This window comes from Pelodiscus sinensis, chromosome 7, assembly GCF_049634645.1.
Source record: "Pelodiscus sinensis isolate JC-2024 chromosome 7, ASM4963464v1, whole genome shotgun sequence".
NCBI classification, from domain to species: Eukaryota; Metazoa; Chordata; order Testudines; family Trionychidae; genus Pelodiscus; species Pelodiscus sinensis.
The window spans coordinates 75,056,568-75,082,138 of record NC_134717.1 but is presented as its reverse complement, the minus strand read 5'-3'; the positions used below and the strand labels follow the sequence as shown (position 1 = coordinate 75,082,138).

General features: G+C 41.3%; 1 protein-coding gene and 1 long non-coding RNA gene across 4 annotated transcripts in view; one reads left to right on the top strand and one right to left on the bottom strand.

Annotated features, from left to right (window-relative positions):
• The window catches only part of NDUFS1 (NADH:ubiquinone oxidoreductase core subunit S1), a 39,929-nt gene extending 26,929 nt beyond the window's left edge, over positions 1 to 13,000 (top strand). Inside the window, exons 12-19 of the mRNA XM_075934347.1 lie at positions 802 to 930; positions 5,060 to 5,189; positions 5,768 to 5,928; positions 7,999 to 8,153; positions 10,100 to 10,275; positions 11,786 to 11,920; positions 12,101 to 12,173; positions 12,657 to 13,000. Of these exons, the coding sequence (XP_075790462.1) occupies positions 802 to 930; positions 5,060 to 5,189; positions 5,768 to 5,928; positions 7,999 to 8,153; positions 10,100 to 10,275; positions 11,786 to 11,920; positions 12,101 to 12,173; positions 12,657 to 12,748 (1,051 nt within the window). The 3' untranslated portion in view covers positions 12,749 to 13,000. The remainder of the gene's footprint in view (positions 1 to 801; positions 931 to 5,059; positions 5,190 to 5,767; positions 5,929 to 7,998; positions 8,154 to 10,099; positions 10,276 to 11,785; positions 11,921 to 12,100; positions 12,174 to 12,656) is intronic.
• On the bottom strand, positions 640 to 25,522 carry LOC102448743 (uncharacterized). 3 transcript variants are annotated; one of them, XR_001368680.2, is made up of 3 exons: positions 25,385 to 25,522; positions 1,951 to 2,109; positions 640 to 1,161 (listed from the first exon to the last, which is right to left on the bottom strand). It is a non-coding gene; the product is annotated as an uncharacterized LOC102448743 (long non-coding RNA). The 3 variants fall into 3 exon arrangements; XR_001368679.2 differs by having other exon boundaries at positions 25,367 to 25,498; XR_001368678.3 differs by lacking the exon at positions 25,385 to 25,522 and adding an exon at positions 25,199 to 25,349.
• Between the last annotated feature and the right edge of the window lie 49 nt (positions 25,523 to 25,571).

Sequence of the window (25,571 nt, the reverse complement as noted above, 5' to 3'; positions counted from 1 at the left end):
GAGGGGTAGCCATGTTAGTCTGAATCTGGATAAACAATGTGAAGTCCTGTGACACCTTATGGACTAACAGATTTATTGGAGCATAAGCTTTCGTGGGCAAAGACCCACTTCGTCGGTATATTCTTAGTGCTCTGGCATATGAATTGTCCAGTAGCCCTTGGCATAATGATAAACATTTTGTGTTAAAATTCTGCACTCTGCCAGGGCAGAGACACAAAATAAAATACTAGACCACATCTAGAATATTATTGTTTTGAGTTTGCATGTTAGTGGATGGAGAGGTCTATTATTATTTTACAATACTAGAGGTGCAAATCTGAGAAATATAGGGCAGCCATTGTTCAGTAGTAGAATACAATTGCCTTTTGCTGTCCCATTAGATTACCTTGGTATAGACTGATTTCTTTAGCTTTACTCCTGTGTACTATTGTGAGAACTGTACAGACATACTCTGTGTAGCTACTTAAATCTAACAGTGAAGTTGCATTTATCAGGCACAAAGGCTGAGAGCCTCTTATATTGATAAGATAGCAAAAAATGCCTACATCATAGTAATATAATAGCTTTCGTAGTTCTGCTACTCATCTTCAGACGGTTGTATTTTTTTGAGATTTGATTTAGTGCTACTGACACTGAGAATTCTCTTTTTTTTTTTTTTTTTTTTTTTTATCCGAAAAAATAAATGTGGGGCTCTTAGTTAACTTTTCTCATCAGTAGCAAGGATGACTCTGTACATCTTCTTGTTCCCACTCTTCCTGTTTTCCTGACCTAAAAGAATTTCTGTGTTTTCTTATATTATAGCACAGATCTACGTTCTAACTATTTGCTTAATAACAAGATTGCTGGAGTGGAGGAGGCAGATGTCCTTCTTCTGGTTGGCACCAATCCACGCTTCGAGGCACCCTTGTTTAATGCTAGAATTAGAAAGAGGTTTGTATCTTTATGGGTCTGAGGTAGCCCATACTTACAAATTAAGGGCTTCAGTAGGGTTCCATGTGGGTGCAGCAACATTGACTCAGGCAGATCCATTTGGAGGATGTAGATATAGTGTGCGATGTATATGTGCACATACAGACAACATGGTCGCTTTTCTTCTGCCCCCCTTTAGTGCACACATAGATTATATGCCATTAACGCCCTCGTAATATTAATGGGAGTTACCTGCATCAAGAGAAGAATGAACAAAAAATCCTCAGATTTAATTTTTATAGAGAATTACTGAAGCATAGTCATAAAAGGACATTGCTTAGAACTCTCACTGCACAGAGTAAAATTTTAAAATTATTGTTGCAGTAGTAAATGTAATTTGATAACTTATAAAAAGTGGTGATCTAGTTGACTTCATTGCTTGGGAAAATAGGAATAAGTGATTAACTTGTGTTTAGAAATAAAATTGAGGATTTAATCCATTTTGATTTGGAAAAATATATTTAGGTTTTAAACGTAACTCCATTGTTTATCCAGTTTACTATATTCTAGATTTTAAGAGGATTCAAGAAAAATTTACGTAACATTAATACCATATTTTATTAGTTGTTTACTAAGAATGTGCCATGGTAATTTTCCATAACTGGCTGTGATAAGGTAGTGTCCCGGGGAGCCAGCTGAGGTCACTCAATTTGGGGTGCACCGCAAGAAATGCGACCGCCAATCCTGTGATTATTCAATATTTATAGTCCCCAAGCCAACACCGAATAGCTTCTGTATTTTCTTATTGGTGAATCAGAAGTCCAAAACCACACAATTCCCTTAAAGTATCCAGCTTTGGGGCACAACCCAGACAGCCCAGCTAAATAGACAGTCCAAAGGATTGGACATGTTACCTTCAAGTCAATTAATATTTTAGACCTTATCCCAAATACACACTTATAGCTTTTCTTACTAACTAAACTAAGATTTATTAAAGAAAGAAGAGAGAGTATTAGTTAAAAGATCAATATACGTACATACATGATTTTAATTCTTGAGGTTCAGTTACAAAATAGAGATGGTGATCTTGTAGTTGCAAAACGTTCTTTTAGAATTTAGCTCATGGTTATAGTCCAAAATCCACATCCAGGGTGATTCCAGCTAATGACAAGAACTTCAGTCCTTGTGGCTTAGTTTCGCCTGTATGAAATATCAAGCAGATCTGAGACCCTGTGGCTTAGTTTCGCCTGTATGAAATATCAAGCAGATCTGAGACCCTAAGTCAATGTCCATTAAAAGGGCCCCAGGATATCCTGGGATCTCATTTCTTATGGCTTGCAGTTTTCCACAAGAGCATCCAAGCAGATATGAGATAAAAAAGGATCCTGTCCAAAGGGACTTTTGACATGATCTTCTGTTTGCCAAACATCATGGCAATGAACATAAGGTAATTTATCCATTAAACAGTCCATAAACAGCTTACCATAACTTTCAAAGAAACATAGTAATACGTCAGTCAAGTTTCATCATAAATGTTAATATTCCCTTCTGATCTTGAAGTAAAGCTACAGTAACAGATGAGGATTGTTTTAGCCTACTGTACTAGCCCCACTCGTCACCTAGCATCTTCTCAACAAGTCTTTAAAGGTCGACCCTGGGTCATTCAGCCTATAGCTGGTTAACTCTTTCCAGCCATATGCTACATTTTAATCAGAGGACTAATATTTCAATCAGATGACATCATACTGGTTGGTCATCAGCTGGTTGGGGTAAAGTAAGTCACAAATGGCAACATCCCTTATCTTTAGTTTCAGTTGCTCTTGCTCATATTTTTTTTAATGTTAAGTAATAGGTTCCACTCTCCTAATAATCGTGTTAGATTCAAATATACTTCATTTAGTTGCCTGTGAGTAGATGTAGAGGGCAATACCGTAAGCTCTTTAGAGAGGCAAACATACCCATTTTTTTGGAAATCCATGAAATATGTAGAGTTAAATTTTTTTGCAAGCCTGAGTTTCCTGGTTGGCATACTGTTAATGACAAAACATACTCCTCACTGTTTTGATCCACTTAACTGATTTTTTTTTTTTTTTTTAAGCTGGTGATTATGAAAGTTTGATAGTTTTCTATAGCTGCATCTGGTGGAATTTTTTTATGCCTTTTTATAATTTAGTGTAAAGAGAGGCTGCAAAAAACTAAACAAATCTCTGGAGGCTTGTTTTGTTTAGTCTAAACCTCTCAACCCACTGCCGAAATGGGCAATGGCCTAAAAGTGGGAGAGTGAGTGCACCTGACAGAAATACAGTAATTCCTCATTTAACACTATAGATATGTTTCAGAAAATGATCATGTTAAGTGAAAATGTGTTATGCGGGGTCAATTTTCCCATTGAAAATAATGGAAAAGGTGGGGGTTGCGTTTCAAGCGGTGGTGTCGGTTAGAACTGGGACATAAGGTTGAGGGGAAAAGGGACTGGGTTACAGCAGGGAGGGGCGGTGTTTGGCTCTGGGGAAGGAAAGGGGAGGGGAGGGGGATTGGGTTGGGAGTATGCCCCTGTGACGGGTCTGCCAGGACCCGCACTGCGTCTGGCAAAGGGGGAGAGAGGAAGCCAGGGAATGGCGAGCCGAGCAGCTGCTGGCGACGGGCCAGCTGGGGAAACCCAGCCACCGGCCTGCAAGCGGGGGGCGGAAGAGAGGGGGCAAGGTGTCTGGCGAGGGGGAATCAGCGGGAAACAGCGTGGCGAGCGGTGAACCCTCCACTGCTTTGCAGGGAGGTGGGGGAAGCCCCGCACAGCCACCATCAATGGGCCGGCTGGGGAAAGCGTGTTATTCTGGGGATGGTTGTGTAATTCAAAAAACGTTCCCTAAAAAAAATCGTGCTATTGTGAAAATGTGTTAAGCGGGCATGTGTTCAATGAGGAATTACTGTATATAGGTTACATAGTTTTCCAGGCACTCTGGCAAACCATAATCATTCTTTGTGTGGTTAAGAGCTGAGCTGTAGGTCAAGCAGAAGAATATATTTAGTAGCTTTCCAAGACTACAGTAAACCAAAGATGCTCTAAAATAATAGTCTAGTCCATATACGCAGATGTTTCATCTAAGGCAATAGGAATGATCACAGAATATGTATTTTTACAGAAGTGAAACAGTTATAGTGAAAAGCTTGTCTACACTACAATCACAAAATTGCACTAAATTGTACAAGTGCAGAAAAAGGCAAGAATTTTTATGTGTAGAATTCTGTCACTATTCCTTATCATTAGAACCATCATTTTACTGGATTTTGCTAACACGCTTTCCTGTAGCTTAACAGTATAGCTGTTGGCCTGGGGACATCTGAAATTTGAATAACTGAGCACTCAGATAAACAGAAATGCTATTTTTGAATTGCATTTTCACTGATCTAGTTCTGCTGTTTCTGCTGAAACAGGGTTAGATCTTGGATCTGGTCTATCTGAGCAATTAGTAAGTGGCAAGATGGCATGAGACCCTACACAGCACTAGCCTAATGCAGATTAGAGATCCCTATGGACTGTACTGATGCACATTAACAGTTTGTGCTTTAGTCTGCTTCCGTCTCTCAGAAGATGAGATCAAAGTGCATTAACAGTTTGTTGATGCACATCAACAGGGTCCAAATGTTCAGTTAGTTCTTGGCAGGCTAGTATTGGGTAGACTTGCCGTGCAGTTGCTGTGAGCTAATTGTGTATACAGACCCCCATGGCTTGTGCTGCTGCAGCACTTTAAGCATAGATAGCTACACTGCTTCAGACACTTCCTTTGTCAACGAAGGGGTTCTCCCATCAGCATAGGTAATCCACCTCCCTGAGGATAGGTAGCTAGGCTGATGGGAGAATTTTCTGTCAATTAGCATTGTCTATGCTGGGGGTTAAACTGGTTTAACTGTGTCATTCAAGGGTTTGGATTTTCACACTTCCTGAGTAACATAGTTATACTGATCTACCTTGTAGTATAGACCAGGCCTCAGTAACTGTAGGTAGTGGCTTGGAACTGTTATGCAAATACAAAATAATTGATTAGCACTAAGAGGTTAAATGAAGTGATTAACACGGTTGCACAGAAGAGACCACTGTGGAGTTGGATTTTTTTTAAATAAATAGAATTATATTTTGTTGTTTTATTTCTAGCTGGCTTCACAATGATCTGCAGGTGGCCCTTGTAGGCAGTGCAGTGGACCTGACCTACACATATGATCATCTGGGAGATTCTCCACAGATACTCCAGGACATCGCTTCAGAAAAACACTCATTCATCAGGGTACAAGCTTATTAATAATGTACCTATTCAGATATGTGAGAATATAATTTTGTTACATGTGTGCAGTCTTTAGAAGCTGTTTTTGTTTCATAGCATTCACTGATGTAGTAATGGTTCACAAGCAGGGATTCTCTATAAGTTAACATGCTCATCATAAAATTGAGGTATGAAGGTTCTTTCCAGTGTGTGAAACTGAAATGTTTGTGATCCTAAGTTTCTGGAACATGCCCTCTTCTGGGTGAGCTGAGTTCTCCCTTCCAGCCACTATTGTTTCTAGTTCAATAATTTCTACTTACCAAGGCCCAGAAAAACATTGGTTGGTCAAGATAACGTAAATCATTGCTATAGCCCCATCTGTAGTTTTTTGCAAGAGGTAAAATAGATTGATCCATTTCAAAGCTGCAGCTCTACTTGCTTGAAAGGATAGGGTTAAAAGCACTGAATTTGTTTTCTTTCATTCTACATAATACTGTGTAAATACAATTCATAAATTCTTTGTTCTTTACCAAAATTCAATTTCATTGCCTCAGAATGAGAATTCATTCTTAAAAAATGTTTGGTTTTGTTTTTCCCCTTAGGTCCTTAACCAGGCCAAAAAACCCATGGTGGTGGTGGGCAGTGCAGCACTTCAGCGCAGTGATGGAGCAGCTATCCATGCTGCAGTTTCCACCATTGCACAAAATGCCAGGACCAAAAGTGGAGTTGGTACTGACTGGAAAGTTATGAACATCCTTCATAGGTTTGCTCTACAGCATTTCTACAACATTTCTTTTACCACCCTGTGATATATACTAAACTCTCTTTATGCCAGGTGTGAAGACTGACAAGACTCATACTTGGCATCAAGCAGTACCTAAAACTGAGACACAATATAACACAGCAGAAAAGCTTCCATAATCTGTTTCATGACTTATCAAACATTTCAGATAGCCAGTGGGACTGTTAACACAGGTAAATTTGGATTCATGTAGCACTAAGTTGGCTATATGTCCTGCTAGGTATGCCAGTAATGCACTAGCATACTTTGGCAGTAGCCAACTAGTGCTACTTATAAGCAAGTACTCTAAACATAATGGAAAGGTAAAATATCAGTCGTGCTTAAGAAGACTGTTAATTCTTCTCCTGCATTGTACAACTCTCCAGATGACATTTGCCTTTTTCTAATCCAAGTGATCTACTGAATGTCCCGTTAACCATGTGTATTTTTTTTGAACACTAGATAATTTCCAGATCTTTCAATATCAAATAGTGCTTTTGGTAGTCACTTAAACTACTTATCAAGATGTCCTAATGAGCCTGTTTTTGCTGTCATGCTAACTATGATTTGTTCCTAAGAATCCTAGTTCTCTCTAATCTGTTCTCTGCTTAAGACTACTGAGATCTGAAATAACTGTTTGTCAGTAACTCCACTGAAGTCAGTAGACTTCCACCAGTATAACAAGGGAAGAATTCAATTCTCTGAATATAAATATAAAACACTGATGATGGTAGTGCATTTTTAAGTGTAGTAGTTGGTCTCTTTGTGTAGTTTCTTTAATATTAAGGTTTCCACGTATGCATTATAGAAACATCCATGCTGAACTTGTAATCATACAGATATACAAACATAGATAAGTTTATGTAACTCTTTTTAATGTGATGGGAGGGCTCTCAAAATGGCTCAAGGATATAAATGTCAGTTTCCTTTCTTTAAAAACCAAAGTACTTTCAAATTCTATATGGAGAACAAGCTGTGTGTTTCCCCAAAAGGAGTAGCCTCCAAAACTATCCAAAAAATACAGATCCAAGCTTAGATTTCTTTTCTCTACCATTACCCTGTAATAACAAATAGCAAATCATCATGGGTGAGTAGATTAATGCAAGGCTACATTAAAAGGATAGTCAGCTTAAAATTGTTTCTCTTTTAAACATTTTCCTACTTTTACAAGTAACATCTAAGATTACCAATAGAGATGTAGCTGTGTTAATCTGGTCTTGCTGAAACAAAAGACAGTCTTAAAAGTGCTGCATAGTCCTAACAAGATTTTCTTTCACAATTTGATCTGAGGAAGTGGGTCTGGCCCACGAAAGCTCATAACCTAATAAACCATCTTGTTAGTCTTTAAAGTGCTGCATAGTCCTGTCTTTGTTTCATCTAAGATAAGTATAAGAGTAGACCTTTTTTCAATTAAATGTATTTGACAAAACTGTGTAGAGCATGTTTACCCTGTTTGGAGGGGAAGCTGTTCATAAAGGGAAGAGAATTTTTAGAGCGATTATAAAGTGATGTTTTAGGTGTATTATAGAAAACTCTGTAGCTAGCTTGGCCAGAAAATAGGAATCCAGTTATGAATTCTTTAAGTTTTGACACTTTTGTTCCATATTGGGATGACCTATCTATTGCTATATTTTTTGTAAAACATTTTGAGATATACTCTAGAATAGCCAAAAGTGTAGTGATTAGGGTGTTCACCAGGAACACATGGGAGACCCAGGTTCAAATTCCTGTGCTGCCTGTTCTAGGAGAGACTTGAACCTGGACCTTCCACCTCCCAGGTAAGTGTGCTATCCACTGGGGTGAGACTCTCGGGTTACAACCTAGATATGAGACCTTCCTAACAAAAGTTTCACAAAAATTCACTTAAAGTTTCTGTATTTTGGCTAATCGGTATTAAATCATCACTACTGTTAGCTGTTTTTTAAAAAACAAAAGGTCAGATTGAGATGTATGCCCCTTTGAAAATATTTAAAAGTTGACAAGGAAATTAGCATTTTGGGGGAATGGAAATTTTATTTATAATCTGTAATAAGTCTGTCTGTCTGTCTGCAGGGTTGCAAGCCAGGTAGCTGCTTTGGATCTAGGTTTCAAACCAGGAGTGGATGCAATCCGGAAAAATCCTCCCAAAGTACTATATCTTTTGGGGGCAGATGCAGGTTGCATAACACATCAAGATTTGCCAAAGGATTGTATTATCATCTATCAAGGTAACTAGAAATAATAGTTCAAGAAATACTGTCAGAACAATCTAACCACTAGAGCATAATTATGAACATGGCTTTTTGACAAATTCTACCCTCCAGGTAAATATTTCTTAATTTTTACTGTCAGCTTTGGTGCAAATTATTTTTAAACTTAATGTGCTCACGCTGCACTGATAGTCCTCCTCACACCTGTTGGGAAATGGAAAAAAGGTTTGAACTTAACTGCTGCAGAGTGTAGTGACTATTTCACATTTTAGGAAAAACAAACCTTCCTATAGACTGGATTTCTAGGGTTATTGGTATAAAAAAAATGGTGTCATGGTGTCAGATCTAGTGATTAACAACTTCTGCTTGTGGAAGGCTATTCTCACTCATTCTGTTCCATGCCACAAAAGTAGTAACGTGGGTATCTAGATTATTGACGATTATCCACAGTAGTCTCACCAAAGGCCAAGAATCAAATGGATTGTTGACACTGGTTGTGATCTGACTATGCTGATTTATGTTCTGGACAAATAGGATTTTAATCTCCAGGGACATCAGCCTCTCCTTAACACTAAACTTACTCAGGCAAAGCTGTCATAGAAAACGTCTTTTAAAGAGGAATATAGTGGCTCTAACGTAGGGGAGGGGAACTTCTTTTTGGATTGGGGGCTACTGACCCACAGAAAAATCAGTTAGGGACCACACGTAAGTGAGAAGCAAAAAAACCCAACCCTTCCCAAACCCTTTACTCATGTGGCCCCCAGCTCAGAAGCAGGAAAACTCCTCCTCATGCATGCAATGCAGGGCAGTGGGAAGGTGGAATCTGGGTGGGAAGTAGGGTGCAAGAGCAGGGTGGGGTGCAGGGTCTGGGCAGAAAGTTGGATGCGGAAGGGCAGGAAATTGGGGGACGTGCCTGGCACAGCTTCTGTTTGCTGGGGATGGGCATAAGTGGCCGCATGCCACTGTGCTTGCAGGCACTGCTCCCCACCATTCCCATTAGCCATGATTCCTGACTAATGGGAATGATACAGGTAGAGGCTACAAAGCAGAGCTGCTTTCTGCCCTCGCCAAGCAGAGATGGCCATGCAGGGGCTTCAGTGCTGGGTCCCCGCTGCTTCCCTCTACAGTGGGGAGCTCACGCTTGTGCTCCAGCCTCATGGAGTGGTGTTGAGGTTTGGACGCTCACCATGGGGCTGGCACACCAGTTCTGGCTCACCCTTTCTGTAGCAGAGGAGCCCCAGGCTTCACTGCAGGCCAGATCAGGACAAGCCAGAGGCTGGATCTAGCCCGTGGGCTGTAGGTTCCCCATCCCTACTTTAAGGATGTTACATTGCAGTTATCGAAGGGTCTGCTCTGCAGAGCCGCAGCAGAGGTCGCTCCCGGAGTCGGCTGGAGCTGGGACTGAGCAGTCCTGGCTTACACTGGCTCTGGGAGCTACTTGTGCTGCAGCTCTGGCTCTTACTATGTTTAAAATGCAGAGGTGCAGCATCCTGGACCAGCACAAGCCAGGACTGCTCAGTCCCAGCTCACGCCAAGTCCAGCAGCCCCTGTTCGCAGTGGCTGGGGCTGCTCCTGCTGCAGCCTGTCTGTGGGGGAGAGCCTGTCTGTCTGGACTGTTGCCAGAGCAGCCTCCCTATCTCTCTCCTTCCCCCCACTTCCTCTGATAGAGCAGGCATGGGGGGCAGGTGGCACCACGGAGGCAATGGCTTTTAAGCCGGCTACCCCAGGACCAACTCCTGTTTTTGTTTTCTTCCTTCCCCCTTGCTGCTTCTCATACAGAGGCAGTGGGGCAGGGGAACGAATAGCCTAAGTACTCCACTTGACTGCTTTCTAACATCCCTACCCTGCTCTAATGTGTTCATACAGCATTCCTCTCAAATTATATTTACAAATGCACTATACAGTTGTTCCTGTGTGGCTTCCTATCAGAACTTGACTTTCCTCTTCCCATTTTTGTCCCTCAGGACATCATGGTGATGCGGGTGCTCTCATGGCTGATATTATTCTCCCAGGAGCAGCTTACACAGAGAAGTCTGCAACTTATGTGAATACTGAGGGCAGGGCCCAGCAGACAAAAGTAGCAGTAACACCTCCTGGCATGGCAAGAGAGGACTGGAGAATTATTAGAGCTGTCTCTGAGGTATTGTAACTTTATTAGAAATTGAAGATTCTAATAAAAATCTAAAAGGAGCTCAAACTGCTTACAGTATTATTTTAGAATGCAGATTTATGTTCAGGATTGTCAGAATAAAGTAACATAGCAGTATGGGCGAGACTGAATTAATATGAAGCAAGACTGACTTTATAATGTGGAGTAAATGGGATTGTGTATTCCACTTTGACATTTTGACGTAGCTTCGGTAGACATACGGGGAGAATGTATGGTGAATGGCTCTTCACTGCAGCAAATTCTGTTAGCCAAGTCAGGATTCTTCCATCAATAGCAATCATCTGGTCGATCCTGAAGCCTTTGCCGGTCTATCACAATCCTCAGGTAGGTTGTCTCTGCCTGCTTGGTCCCAAGGTGCTCCTGGTAGCAGCTGGCTGGCTGAGTGAAAGCACATTTCTGCAGCCCCTGGGTGGGGGCAGAGAAGTGAGGCAGCTCCATGCTGCCTCTGCCCCAGCACTATCCAAGCAGCTTCCATCAGCACTTGAAGGTGCGGGCAGCAGTGCAGCAGCACGTAGAACCCTTTTTTTCTCTCCCCTAAGGGGTGCACACAGAAGGTGCCATTTCCAGGAGCTGTGTGGGGGCCAGGCAGAGACAGCCTGTGGTAATTGCCACTCCGCCACAGCCTGCAGCTCTACTCCTCCTCCCCTTCCCCCCCACACACCAGCCCTGAGCCTACACCTCTCACCTATCCAGCATCCAACACTCTGCCCTAGCCTAGAGCCCCCTCCTGCACCCTGAGTGGTAGGATACAGGAGTGAGGGGTGCAAGCCTGGGAGGGAGTTGAGGTATAAGAGCTAGCTCCAGGCTGGAGCTAACTCCCCAGAGGTTGCATTCCTCACTCCTGCACCACAAACCCCTGCCCCAGCCAGATGAAAGTGAGTGAGAGTAGGGGAGAGTGAGCAATGGGTGTGTGTGTGGGGGGGGGGGGGGGAGGGGGGCATTAGGGTATGGTGGGATAGATCCTGGCTTGCCCTTGAAAAAGCAATCCTGGGTGTAAAAAGGTTGGAAACTACTGCCCTAGAGCAACCTAGAAGACAGACCAGGGCCCTACTTTCCAGAAAAGGAATGGTGTAGATCCCGAGAGTATGGTGTGCTGATTACATCTGGTAGGGCAGTGAACACATCTTAATTGGTCCTAGGGGATATGGTTTATTGATCAGTCTCTTATTCAGTAGACTGGACTAGCTCAACTGCTTGCATGGAGAAGAAGAGCCACACGTCTGTCCTTGCGCTTTCTCTCTTCCTTTGATAGCAAACACTTTAGCTTGTAATAATCAGATTCCTTAATTACTGGCATCAGAGATCAACATATGATGCTAATTAAGCACAAGACTAGCACTTTAATTCATTTGATCCTCAAGTTTGTGTAGCTTTTCTTCCTGCTTCATTATAGATGTTTGAGTTAAATGTTTAAATATGCATTGGCCACAGGGCTACATTTGATGGAGTCTTGTGGCTTTTTTTTGTTTGTTTTTTAAAGCTAACTGGTGTGACCCTCCCTTACGATAACCTTGATCAAGTAAGGAACAGATTGGAAGAAGTTTCTCCTAACCTGGTCCGATATGATGATGTAGAACAAGCTAACTACTTCAGCCAGGCAAATGAGCTTTCCAAGGTATTGAATGCCTAAACTATGAGCATCAAGATATGTGAGAGGCTTGCTTGTATGTACTACTAGAAGTACACATTGTACTGTACAGCAGGAGAGCTTGGTCAGACAAGTACTGTGGTAAGTCTTGCCCCACGTATGACTTCTAAGTCTCCTAACATACCTTCTTTTTTTCCCCCATTTCAGTTAGTGAATCAACAGTTGCTTGCTGACCCTCTTGTTCCACCTCAGCTCACAATTAAAGATTTCTATATGACAGGTATGTGGTCACAGCTCTTAACTGATGAAAGTAGATTTTTATTAACTGATTAGTGCTGTTACTTTGCTATTATGTCATTAGCACTATCTGGTAATGCACAGATGCATTAATTATTCTGGGGTCCTTCCAGGAAAATTAAGACCCCTTAAAAACACACCAACATGTATCATGTGTCTATCCAAAAAACTTTGTACCTACTGTTCTCACAATGAGACCTCTAAGATCAGAGGGCAAATGCTACAGATCTGTAATCCTTATTTAGCAAAATTCCCAGTAAGATCAGTGGAAACTTGCACAAGTACTGTCTGTAGAATTTGGTCCTGTATTTTCAACTAAGTATGTTTGGTTGTTTGTGGCTTTTTTTTTTAATATTTATTCCTCAGATGATGAATTGTAGTAAACCATGGGGGTTTATGACTTTCAGTAGGTCCATTGAGTGTTCATTTCAGAACACAACCAACACCAAAATAAATGTCTCTGCAGATCCAATCAGTAGAGCGTCCCAGACAATGGCCAAGTGTGTGAAAGCAGTCATTGAAGGTGCTCAGGCAGTAGAAGAGCCATCCATCTGTTGAAGAATGTAATCACATAGCTACCAAAAGCCATCAGATATTTTAGTAATATGTTGTGTGACTAACTTTCAAAAAACTATTATTTGGTGGTGGTATGCTTTTATGTTCATGTCTTCATGAAAACAGTTCAGGTAGCCCCAAATTAGGCTTGGAAATTTACATGCAACTCTGTATTGGACCTAAAAAAACCCTTTGCATATAGTAATTGTGTACAAACATGATAGGCTATTAAAGTAAGTTTATTTCCTATGTAAATGGCTTGTATGACTTGTGATTCTTTCATACAAAAGGAAGTTTTGAACACACATGAATTTTTAATGTTCCAAAAATATTGGAAAGCAACCTTTCACTTCCAGTGCAGGTAGAAGTCTCAATCATTTGATAGCTTTAAACATCTCTTGAAATTACAAAGATTCTACATTGTATACAGATTGCAAAACAGAGGAACTAATCACCCTCAGTGACACACTCTCCTTCTTCTTCATTCAAATACACCCATTTACAATTCTTTACACTAAGAACTAATAGATTTGCTGATGCTTATATTCTTTCATTTGATCAAGATAGGAAAATACATCACTTTACAGAAACAAAATGTTTATGGCATGCAGTCTGTCTGACACCTTTCTTAGATACATTGTTCTCCATTAAAAAATTAAGTGGACATTTATAAAACATAATTAAAAACTAAATAACTTACCATGAGGAATAGTAATAAAGATGTAGCCGTGTTAGTCTGGTCTTGCTGAAACAAAAGACAGGACAATGCAGCACTTTAAAGACTAACAAGATGGTCATCATAGTCATGCCAATTTTCTTCCACAATTTGATCTGAGGAAGTGGGTCTGGCCCACGAAAGCTCATCACCTAATAAACCATCTTGTTAGTCTTTAAAGTGTTGAATTAGTCCTGTCTTTTATTTTACCAGGAGGAAGGCTGCAGAGGTTAGAGAAGCAGCTCATTACAGTAATTTTGATTTGATCTTTTTTATCCCTGCATTTTATGATAGAAGCAATCATCTTATGTAGCAATACATCTTTTATGTAGCTTCATAACACTTTAAGTCACTCTTTTTTGCATCAACTTAACTTACAGAATCTCCTGATGCTCCCAGTTTGCCAGGTAAAGAAATGTGGATTTGCACTATTTAAAAACATTCATTCATTAAAATGTCAAGTTAATGCATACTTCAAATTCAGTCTTGGACTTGCAGCACCAGCACCATGTTCTACTCAGTCTTTGAAACAATAAGACCTCTAGTAACTCTATTCAAGCAAGGGGAGAAGAAAATTTTATATTTGTTCTTTCTTGCCTCCTTTTCCCCTCTTAATGATTTTTGGTTTGGGTTTCAGTGAGAGAGGAGCATTTTTTATGCATTTCTACATTTTTCTACTGTCCCAAATGCTGGCAGCCCCTGAGCTGTGTAATGTGCATCAACTGCTACAGCAAGAAAATCTCTCAAGTTGTGAAATGTGACTTTTGTAAGGGGAAGAGAGAGTACGCACATCACACTGGTAATTCCTAGTGTTTGAGTTTGAATCAACCAATCAGAAGATACAGCATAGAAGGATATAGCCACAATATAATAAAATGAATGTTCCTAGGGCTCTTCAGTTGCTAAGCAAGTTTATATCCCTTACCATTAAAGGGACAGGATTGCATTAAATACTTTTAAAATGTGTCTTTGTTTTCCTAATACCTATATTTGAGAAATTATTCAAATCAATGTAACTTCACCCATTTGTTTTTATTTTTCCATTTCACAGAGGATAGTTTCAGGAATTAGTCATTTTAATACAGGATAGCAGTACAGCTGATCCCCAAGTTGCAAACGGTTGACTTAAGATCATTTGCAGTTACGACCGAAACTGTAGTAAATAGCGGACTCAGTTACGAACGTGATCCACGCTTACGAACAGCGTGGTCGTGTGTAACTTTATGGGGTCCAACTTATGAACGAACTGAGTTACGACCAATTGCTTGGTCCATAACCAGTTCGTAAGTCGGGAAGAGGCTGTACTACCGTGTTTGGGAAATTGTGTAATAATCTTTAATCAGTTTCTCTTATTAACATAATATTATGAAACTTAACTAAGAGAAGTACTGTATTACAACCATGCTGTATGTTAAGGTTGCAAGCTTATTTTATGCACATTCTCAATCACTTAATGAAAATATTTCTCAGTTGTTTGTAAAGAAGATAAGGTACAAACTGAAAGTTTTTATTTAAAAATAGTCTCCTTAACACTGCAAAAATTTAACTCAGTGTTGCAAACTCTTAGACTAGTTGATGCTTTTTTTTTTTATAAAGTGCCAGCTCATGAAGTAATGTGATTACATCAGACTCATCTTTCATTAGAAAAGTTCCCAGTGTTATGGACAGAGAAAAGCATGAAAATATGAGCCCTAAATGGTCAAAACCAAGACAAACATTTAATTTTTTGAACTCTCTCGATTTAACACTTGAAGTTGACAATGCTGTTCACTTCTCAAACTAGTCTAGTCCCTGATGGCTTCAGAATAAAATACTGAAAAAGAGAGGAACTGGGATATTGCTTGGAGGTGGTATTTCAAAAGTGGCCTGCAGTACTAGCAAATCATGGCAATTACATCCCAGTAAGTGCATCTTTAGTAGCAGGCAAATTGGCTGAAACTATAGTAAAGAACAGAATTATCAGATGAAAATTATAGATTGGGGAAGAGTTAACCAAGCTTAACTGTGGATAAAGTTGATTCAGTAGATAGTGTATTTACAATTATTAGGGATATGGAACAGTTTCCATAGGAAGAGAGATTTAAAGAGGAAGGCTTTTCTTCTTAGAAAAGAGATGATTATTAATGGAGTTATGAGTTGACAGAAGTCTACAAAATCATCAAGCACAAGAAACAGGTTCTTTGAGTGATTGCTCATGTCCATTCCATGTAAGTGTGTTCACTACATGCAGAGATTGTCTGAAGCGCTTTTTTTTCCTCACCCGTCCCTGGTATATTCAGAGCAGGTATTTAGGAAGTTCAGTTAGAACTAACACTACAAAAGGAATGCTTGCTACAGCTGAGGCTAGAACACCCTATTCCAAGCACTGTCACTGCTGGTAAGAAGGAACTGAGGAGGAAGGGGTCAGGGAGTGTCCTTGATAGTGCGTGTGCTCCTGCACAGGGCCCCCAGTCCCTATGGGTACTACTTAGAGAAAAACTTCCTGCACTGGTGCACGTGGCAGGCACACACTCCTAATTTGAATGGACATGAGCAGCGCATCTTAAATACCAGTTACAGAACAGGTAACTGTTTTACTTGAGAACTATTCTCCTCTAATCCCTTGAAAACACCCTTGTTAGAGGAGTCTGCTGAAGCAAGATCAAGAGAGATTCCAAAATTTATTTTATTATAATCCAGTTTTGAGCATGCTCAAATATAATTTCAAAGGAAATAAATACTTGACTCCTCCTGGAGAGTATATGATTTCCCACCCTCCTTTCCTATACTTGTATACAAGAAAAACAAATGCTTCCAGGAAACAAATCCAACTAAGAAAAACAGAAAACTTTGACCCAGATCCTCAGTGGTATTGAAGCTTCCTAGCTTCCATTAATTTTATTCCCAGTTGAGGATCTGGGCCTTTACATCTAACAAATAACCCACCTGCCCCATGGTCTGGGAGACATTAACACACAGTAGCACTCACATTGATTGTATCTGTACTGAGATTTCAGGGGGACACTGCTAATTTTTTAATGAATTGATGAATGGAGTGCAGATTGAGGTTCTAATGTTTTAATAACTATTCAGTTAATTATCGTCTCATGCAAGTATCATATGGAAATTAGAATATAGGCTTCCTCCCAAGTGGTTAAACAGTTAAATCGGCAGAGCTGATCCATTAAAATTAGTATGGAAACATACACTGATTTCAATGGAATAGAATCAAGACTTAAAGAAATGGAGATGCAGTGCACTATTTCTTTACTCTGTATCAGTTTGCCAATTCATCTAGGTTCTAATACAAAGCCCATTAAAGTTAATGGAAATAATCTCTCTATGGGTCTTGGATCAGCATCAAACACTTGTTCAAGTCATCAGTCAGAACAGTGCCGTAGCATGAAGATTTCTACTGGATTAAAAGGAAGAACATATTTGCAATACTGATAACTTTAAGGCTCTGTATATATCTGGTAGCACACAACTACTTGTTCATTTACACACTGCAACTTTTTGAACAGGTTTAACTCAGGTGAGTCAGGTCTCTCTTGACAGTGTCACAATTTCTAGCAAGCTAGATGAAGACTACTTTGCTGACAGCTCTAAATTACTCTGGTGGTAAGCCATGTTCCTTGTTTCCGTCTCAAATTCTTGTAGGAGTAAATTACCTTTCAAATGCTATGTTTGGTATCCTTCAGTCATAAATCTGGCCAGACCTCTGACAGCCAAAACTGTCGCAGGTCGCAGGAGGGCTGAGGGCAGTGAGAAGGGCAGGAGTCAGGACAGCAGAGGAGGGTGAGGAGTTGGGGGGCAGCAGGCACCAGGGGAGATGATGGAGCAAGGAGAGGAGACATGGCAGCAGAGAGAAAAGGTAAAGGATTATAAAATATTTATTAATAATGTGGTATGCTGCCCACAGCCAGATTGTTTGTGCCCCGCAGTGCAGTTTGGATTTTTGTGGGGATCTACACGTGGCTGGCGAGTGGGAGCTGAAACAAAAAAGTAGTCAGTGTAATGATCTTCTGTTGAGATGCGTTTTAGTAGTTAAATTCTTGGACTGTCATTGCTCATGAAAAGTGCTGTAACATGGGTAGAAATTGGGTAAATATTGAATTTTATTAATATCAGCAGAACTGACTTAAATGGGGCCTGTGTGTTGTGTGTCTTGCCTTAATCTTTGTATTCATGCCTGTCAGTGTGAGAAGCTATTTGTATTTATTTGCTTGCATATGCAACCACACTTTAGCTGAGGGCCTCAGCATGTTCTGTAAGTATCAGTGTGGCCCCTGGGGCTTCCAAAGTTGAGCTGCCCTAGCTCATCCCTGACAAGTGTCTGTCTAACCTGGTCTTAAATATCTCCAGGGATGGAGATTCCACAATCTCACTAGGCCAGCGTTTCCCAAACTATACTGGGTACCGGGCCACAGGAAAAAGCTACCAGGCCTCAGAGTGGTTGTTGGGGTGTTCTGCGCTCCCCGAGTGCCCGTGTGGTGCTGGGTCCTCCAAGCCCTCTGCTGGCCTGGGCGGAGTCTGCAACTGGATGTTCCGGCTACTGGCAGAGTCCTAGCTGGGGGGGGAGGGGCAGCCACCGGAAGCAGCACTGGACTGGGGAATTGAGGGGGGCCTGGGGAGATTGGGGGGCCGGTGGAAGTCGGGCTGCTGGGACGGGGGGGGGACGACACGCAAGGTTGGGGGCAGTGAGCTGGCCGGGGAAGATGTGGCGGGGGGGGGGGGGGAGAAAGCGGCCGCCGAAAGGAGGGCTGGACGCGGGCAGTGGGGCTAGCCAAGGGAGATTGGGAGGAGAAGTGGGGGAGAACTGGCTGCCCGGGAGGGGGTTGGGGGGAAGTGGGGCTGGACAGAGGCGCAGCAAGGGGAGTAGGGGAGAGGAATTAATTGGCCTGCAGGGAGTGGGACTGACCTGGCCATATGTAGATCTCGGGGTGCTGCCCCCCCCCACAAAGCATGAGTTAGTCCAGCCCGGCGATTCTGTTGTCCCTTCCCCTATCACCACCCCTCGAGTAGTTGCGAACTGGTAGACACACTCATGCAGCCTGAGCACATTTACCAGCCAGGCAGTTCGAAACTATGAACTGATACATCTAGTAATAATACAACTTACCTAATGAGAAAATGCCAGACATGTTATATGTCTGGTATTTTCTCAGTTTGTTTTTTATGTGTTTATATTTTTGGGCTGCAAAAAACAGTACGGGGGGAAAAAAGGGTTCCAATGAAAGTAAAAAGTCTGGGAAACCCTGGTCTAACCAGCTTTCTGTCTGTCTTACAGTCCATTTATCCAATCCATATTCCTTAACTTGCTGGCAAGAATATTGTGGGTGACCATATCAAAAGCTTTGCTAAAGCTGGCAGTGGGGGTTTTGGGAGGACCAGAAACAACTTGTTTGAATATTCATCATTTGGTTAATGAATATGCAAATATTAAAATGAATGTTACCGGTCCTCAAAGTTCGTTAATGGATTTACTGGTCCCTGTGTCAAAAAGTTTGGAAACCCTGCAGGTAAGTAAATGGGAAGTTAGAAAACATTATAGATTGCTTACAATAAATGTATTAGGTATCTTGTTAGTCTTTAAAGTGCTACATAACTTTTTCTTTTTGTTTTACCAAGGTCAGACTAACACGGCTGCCTCTCTATTACAATAAATTTGATGTGCTCAAAATCTTTTTTACTTTTTATTCATTAAAGCAATGTGTTACTCACTGGCTATAAAAGTGGTTTTAAATGCTTGAATGCAATATAGTGATGAAATTCATCTTTAGGTTGTAGAACATTAATTTCTCTCATGTTTTATAAAACTTACATATTTAAGAATTTGACATTTTTATGTAAAAGATATGAATGAACCTAATGAGAATGGGATAAGAAAAAATATTTAACAGAATGTAAACCACAAAACTTTATGATGTATATGTCGTTAGTAAAATAAGTAATTCATTAAACAATAAATATGCTAAGAGGTGGATTATTTACAGTGGTGTAGGGAAGAAGGTGGGGGGGAGGGAAAGTGGCCTTTGGGTGCCACACTAGTGAGGTGCCAGTATAGTCCCTCTATACTCCCCCTGTCATCCTTTTGCTCGCCTGCTCCTCCTCTGCCCATCACCACCGGCTGGAGCTACCTCTTCCCTGCCTCTCTGCCCGCAGCCTAAACTTCTCCACCTCTGCCAGAGGCTTTCTGCATGCGGGACCCAGCCCCAAACTGGAGGGGGTTGGGTAAGACACGGTACAAGCTCCCCCCACTCCTCCCAGGGTCGGGCTCAGCTGTGCACCAAGTTCAGGGCCCCACAATTTGGCGTGGGGGGGGAGGGGCACCAATTTTGCCTTTGCCCTCGGGCGCATAACACCCTTGCTACGTCTCTGGACTGCATGGCTGCCCCAGCTAGCCAGCACTCTAGAGTCACGTGGCTGCTTGGATGACTGGTGGGAAGGCTGGGGCTGCATGGCTGCCCTGACCAGTGCTCCAAGGTGTGGCTGCCCAGTTAACCAGCACTCTGAGGCCATCTGGCCAACTGGTGCTCTCGTTGGGCAGGAAGGCTGGAGCTGTATAGCTGCCCAGTGGGGGCTTGTGCTGGTGGAGGGGGGCACGGGGCGCAAGAAAGGGGCCAATGGTTATAAGGGGGATTGGATGGGTGCTGACTGGCATGGAAACAAGGGAGCCTTATGCTGAAGGCGCAGGGCTGGGGGCTTACCAGCTGTTCATCCCCCGCCCGTGCCTTCCAGCCCTAACACATTTTACAAGTTTGTTAGAAACAGGGTACTATAAAGTTAATGGCATTTCATAACTAAACATACTCCAATAGAAACTACATTTCACCTGATTAAATCATTGAGAGCTGTATCCCACAGTACAAAACCTTTTTAAAAATCTGCTATAAAGGCTCAAAAGAGCAATCTCTTTGAAATCTATAACATCTTTGTGTCTGCTTGGCTTAATTTTCATAACCAGTGAGATCAGTGTTTGTTTAAAACAAAGCAAAAGAAAAATACTTTGCTATTTAGTCTGTGCACTAAAATGCAAGAATTTCAGTTAAAAGAATGGTTAGCATTTTCTGAGAGAATGCCCCTGATCCCAGAGAATATTTATTCTTTGCAATACATGAACTGTAGCCGTGAAGGTATTTTTTATTTCATAAATAAATAATTATAAAAAAGGAAGAAAATGGTTTAGTGTGGCTAAGAGGCTGCTGGGTAATCAGATCACAGGCAAGTTTCCATCGCAAAATGGATATGCTTGGTTCTAAATATAATCAACCATATGCTTTAGTCAAAGCTAGTTTTTGGATTGTCATCGAAGCATAGAAGATTTGGGTTGGAACAAGGAGGTCTTCTCATTCAAACCACTTCTCAAAGCAGGACCAATCCCAAATGAATCATTTCAGCTGGGGCTTCATCAACCCTCATCTTAAAAACCTCTAAGGCTGGTGTGATGGATGGGAGGGGCACTACCGTTTTCTAAACATCTGAGCATTCAGTAACTAAAGGGTTAAACCCATAACAGTGGGTATCCAGGAAGTGTTAGCAGGGAGCCAGGAGAGCAAACAGGAAGAAATTTGAAAAAGAACTTAGTCCCCCCGGGGCCTATTGTACATTTCAAAGTTGGCACACTGCCTGCAGCCCATAGTCAGCAGGACTTCCAGCTGGCCCTGGGCTGCACTTGGGAGTTCTACATTCCTCCTTTGAAATGTACAAGAGCCCCTTTTGGGGCTCTTGTATATTTCAAAGGAGGAATGCGGAAGTGCCTGTCGAGGAGTCGATGGAAATTCCATCGACTACTCGTCTAGTAAATTAACCGTTACTCAACATCCTTAATTACTCCTAGTTACTCTCTATAGCATCATAAACCATTCTTTTCTCTCCTCACTGGTTATAATCTTTTAAAAAACAAGACCTTTACTTCAAGTCTGGCTTTATGCAAGATGATTTCTGAATCAGAGATACCATCTATTGGGGACTTTTCTCCTAATAATCACCAGGCTTTTTTTATTATTATTTAAGAGAGAGAGGCTCTCACCACTTTTAAAAAACATTTGAAGACTCTGGAATAGAGGGTGTTCATTCAGATTGAGTGAGTGTGTGCAGGATTTTATGGAACTCTGTTGGGATATCCACATTTTGGCAAACAAAAGTCACAATAGCTATTTGCCAGGAGCCCAAATGTCACACTTCCTCAACTCAAGCAGCATGTTAAATACTCCTTCAATGACTATAGAGAAAAATGGACAAGATACAAGGGCAACACAGAAGGTGGGTGCACACACATACTGGGGCATAAAGCCCAGCTTTACAGTAGCCCAAATGAGGCACAGTCAAGTACACATCTCTTGCTGCAGCCTCTAATCATCTACATTGCTTTTGCCTGCTGGGTCTGCAGTGACTATTTCCATAGCTGCTACCTAGATTATTTTCTCTTGCCATCTCAGAGAGCTGTCTGAGTATATAGCAGTCTTCTTTGGATGGGGGTATGGATGTGTGGATTTGGATCCACTCATCTTTATTGATGAGGTAGGCATAGACTTCAAGCTCCACAATTAAATCATTTTTCATCTGAAACCAAGACATCACGTGGTTTTCCTTTGGAATTACTGTATACTTCTGTTCCTTAGAGGATCAAGAATCTGGCACTTATTCTCCAGCAGGGAAAGCACTTCAAATCAAATCAACCAAATAACTCCGTCTTCCAGTTTTAGAGTGAAATTCCGTTTAGCCGCTTCTCTAACCCCATGAATATTCCAATTTACTTTGCAAAAGGCAAGAAGAATTGGTCTTTTGCAATTTAATATTCTCTTGTGATAAAGAGTAATTTAGTTATAATAATCAAAAAAAGAAATGTAGTTATACATTGTACAAAATATTACTGAAAAAGACGTGTCTGAATCTTCTTGAATAGTTAAAACAATTTCCCTGCTATTAGACAACTCCACTGTTATATACAGGCAGTCCCCAGGTTACGTACAAGATAGGGACTGTAGGTTTGTTCTTAAGTTGAATCTGTATGTAAGTCGGAACTGGCGTCCAGATTCAGCCGCTGCTGAAACTGACCAGCGGCTGATTCCAGGAAGCCCGGGGCAGAGCAACTTTGCCTCGGGCTTCCTGTAGTGAGCCACTGGTCAGTTTCAGCAGCGGCTGACTTGGGGAAGCCTGGTGCAGAGCAGCTGGGGTGCTGCTGGGTTGCTCCAGTAGCGCTGAGGAGCGGCGCTACAGGACCAACCCAGCAGCACCCCAGCTGCTCTGCCCCAGCGTCCTGATTCAGCTGCTGCTGAAACTGACCAGCAGCAGCTGAATCAGGACGTCTGGGGCAGAGCAGCAGGGGTGCTGCCGGGTTGGTCCAGTAGCGCCCAGAGCGGCGCTGCGGGACCAACCGGCAGCGCCCCAGCTGCTCTACCACAGGCGTCCGGAGAAAAGCCTGGACTGCTGGGGCGGGGGGCGTACTAGCTGCGCCCCCCCCCAGCAGACCAGGGAGACGTGGGCGGGGGACCGAGACACACCGCAGTCCCGCCGCCCGGGTCCTCCGCGGCTTTGCTCTGCGTCTCCCTGGTCTGCTGGAGACCAGCAGACCAGGGAGACGTGGAGCAAAGCCGCGGAGCACTCCGGCAGCGGGACAGCCGCGGCGCATCTGGGCTGTCCGCTGCCCACGTGCTCCCCGGCTTTGCTCCCCATCTCCCTGGTCTCCAGCAGACCAGGGAGACGGGCAGCAAACCCCGTTCGTAACTGCGGATCCGACATAAGTCGGATCCGCGTAACTCGGGGACTGCCTGTATAGCAACAAACAAGATGTGAACTTTACAAAAACTAGAGTTCGCCTAAAGAAGAAGTGTTAAAGGAGTCTTGACTGAGATATTCCACAGCATAAAGGTACAGTGAAAACTAATCATCCCCTTGTTTTTACCCTTTAACATAGTACTAGAATAACAAGTCACATAATGGAAAAATCTTGACTACTGTATTTAGGCAAACAATTTGAAGTTTGCCTACATTGAGCAAGAACTGTGTTAAGGCCCTGATCTCTCAAACAGTTATGTATGTGTTTAACTCTACTCCTGTGAATAGTCCCATTGATTTTTAGGACCAACTCATTAATAAAGGTAAACATTTGTATGTTTGTAGGTGGCTTATTGAAGAATTTGCCCATTTATTAATTTAGAATAAAATCTGAGGAAATATTTGTTCATAAAGAACATAGTTAACATGTGAATTCACTTTTGAGTCAAACATTGTCATTGAATTATTTAAAATAATTGTATAATTCTTAATAACAATGATCACATTTGTAATGATTGTACATTTGTAGGTATGATATACAAAATGTTTGTAATAAACATACTATAAAGAATGAGATTTCATACTTCTGATGATCATTAGCACATTGGAAGGATCAGAAGGAAGTTCTTGCTCACCCCATCATCTCTCTATATGCAATTTTACATAAATAATTAGGTCCATTATGGGTTTTTTTAAACTTCCACTGTTAGAACACTGGATTTGATGGATCACTATGCTTTCTATCAGAGTACAATATTGTAGTCTACCATAATGAGTTAAAAGTATTTTTTCAATAGTCTAAACAAAACATTCTTATTAATGCAAAAACCAGGTGACTCTCTAACTCTGAAAAATTGATGCCTCCAAATGGAAGACTCTATATAGATACAAAACAAGACTTGTTGCTTATTCTAGCTCAGAAAATCCATGTTCAAGTAAATTTTCAAAAAGTAACTTATTTGTAAATTCAGCAATGGATTTTAGACATTCTGAAATTTGAAAAATATAAATATGAAAGGCCCAGAAAGCTCGAGATTTCATTAAAGGGAGAAACAGTGAGCCACACCAATTTAATCTCAGCACTGATGTTACTTCACACTAGCTTAGCCAGTCTACATCATATAAATAACTTTTACAGTTCTCTACTGTATATCCCCTCAGGTTTCTAAGTACTTTTTCCTCCCTCCAGATAAAACAGAAGAATGTATTTGCAGTTCTTCATGCCTCCTTAGGACTCTTCTGAATCTCACTGTAGGCAACATTATCATCCATCTGCTGAACTGAGTGACGAATATTTTCACCTACTGTTACTTTAACAGCAATTCATACATTTTGTTCAAGCTAATCAAAGCACCTTAAAAACTCTTTCAATATTAAAGATATTTATAAAGATCTTATAGAATAAAATGAATATTGTCTCTGAACTTTGCAAGATTCACCCAAGCATAATATTACTAACAAATATCAGAAACAAAACAACCAAATCAAAACAATCTCTGGAAAAGGATTTAAAAATAGCTACTGTCTTAAAATTTGTTGCTATGAGTTTTATTTATCACTTCCTATCTTTTATGGACAGACAATGCCAAAATTATAACTGAAAACACCATTTTCTAGGTAAGTGACAGGTTCCACTTCCTTGCATTAAAGCCCCCTTTATATCTCTTTGCACTCTGAAAAAATAAACAGATGTATCTACCTACCTGTATATTCAATCAGCCATTGCACTGAGACAGAGAATACAGTTCTGTCAGACTCTCTTACATCACTCTAAATTTTTATTCTAAATAAAAGATCATCATCACAAAACAAGTCATATCAATGAGTTTTTTTACACCTCAATTTAAAAAAAAAAAACAAAAAAACCTCCCATCCAGAGACAGAAAAAAAGTGATCGACTTTGTACTTTATGGACTACAAAATAAAATAATAAAAACTTTGCACTCTTAAATAAATAAATTATTAATAAACAAACTTACTAATAAGAGACTTCTTTTTAATTTTTTTTTTCAAATGATCTTCATTGATAAAGGAAAACATCTCTTAAGCCACATGCATTTTTGGTTGCAAGTCTCACACACACACACACAGATAAAATCTTTTGGATTTTTAAACTAACAGTTTCTATAAAAACCTTCTGTACTTACTCCCCCCCTCTCTACTACCTCCAAGATGGTAGGAAAGTTGTTGTTTTGGAGGGCAGAGGAGCTGCTCTCTGATGTTATGTCCTCTCAGTGCCTGTAGTGGTGCTGTAGGAGGCTGCTGGCTCTCTTCTTGAGCAGCCCAGCAGCCCTGCCTTCTTTGCTGGAGAATATATTCAGGGATTCCCCTTAATAATCACCTACCCTCTGA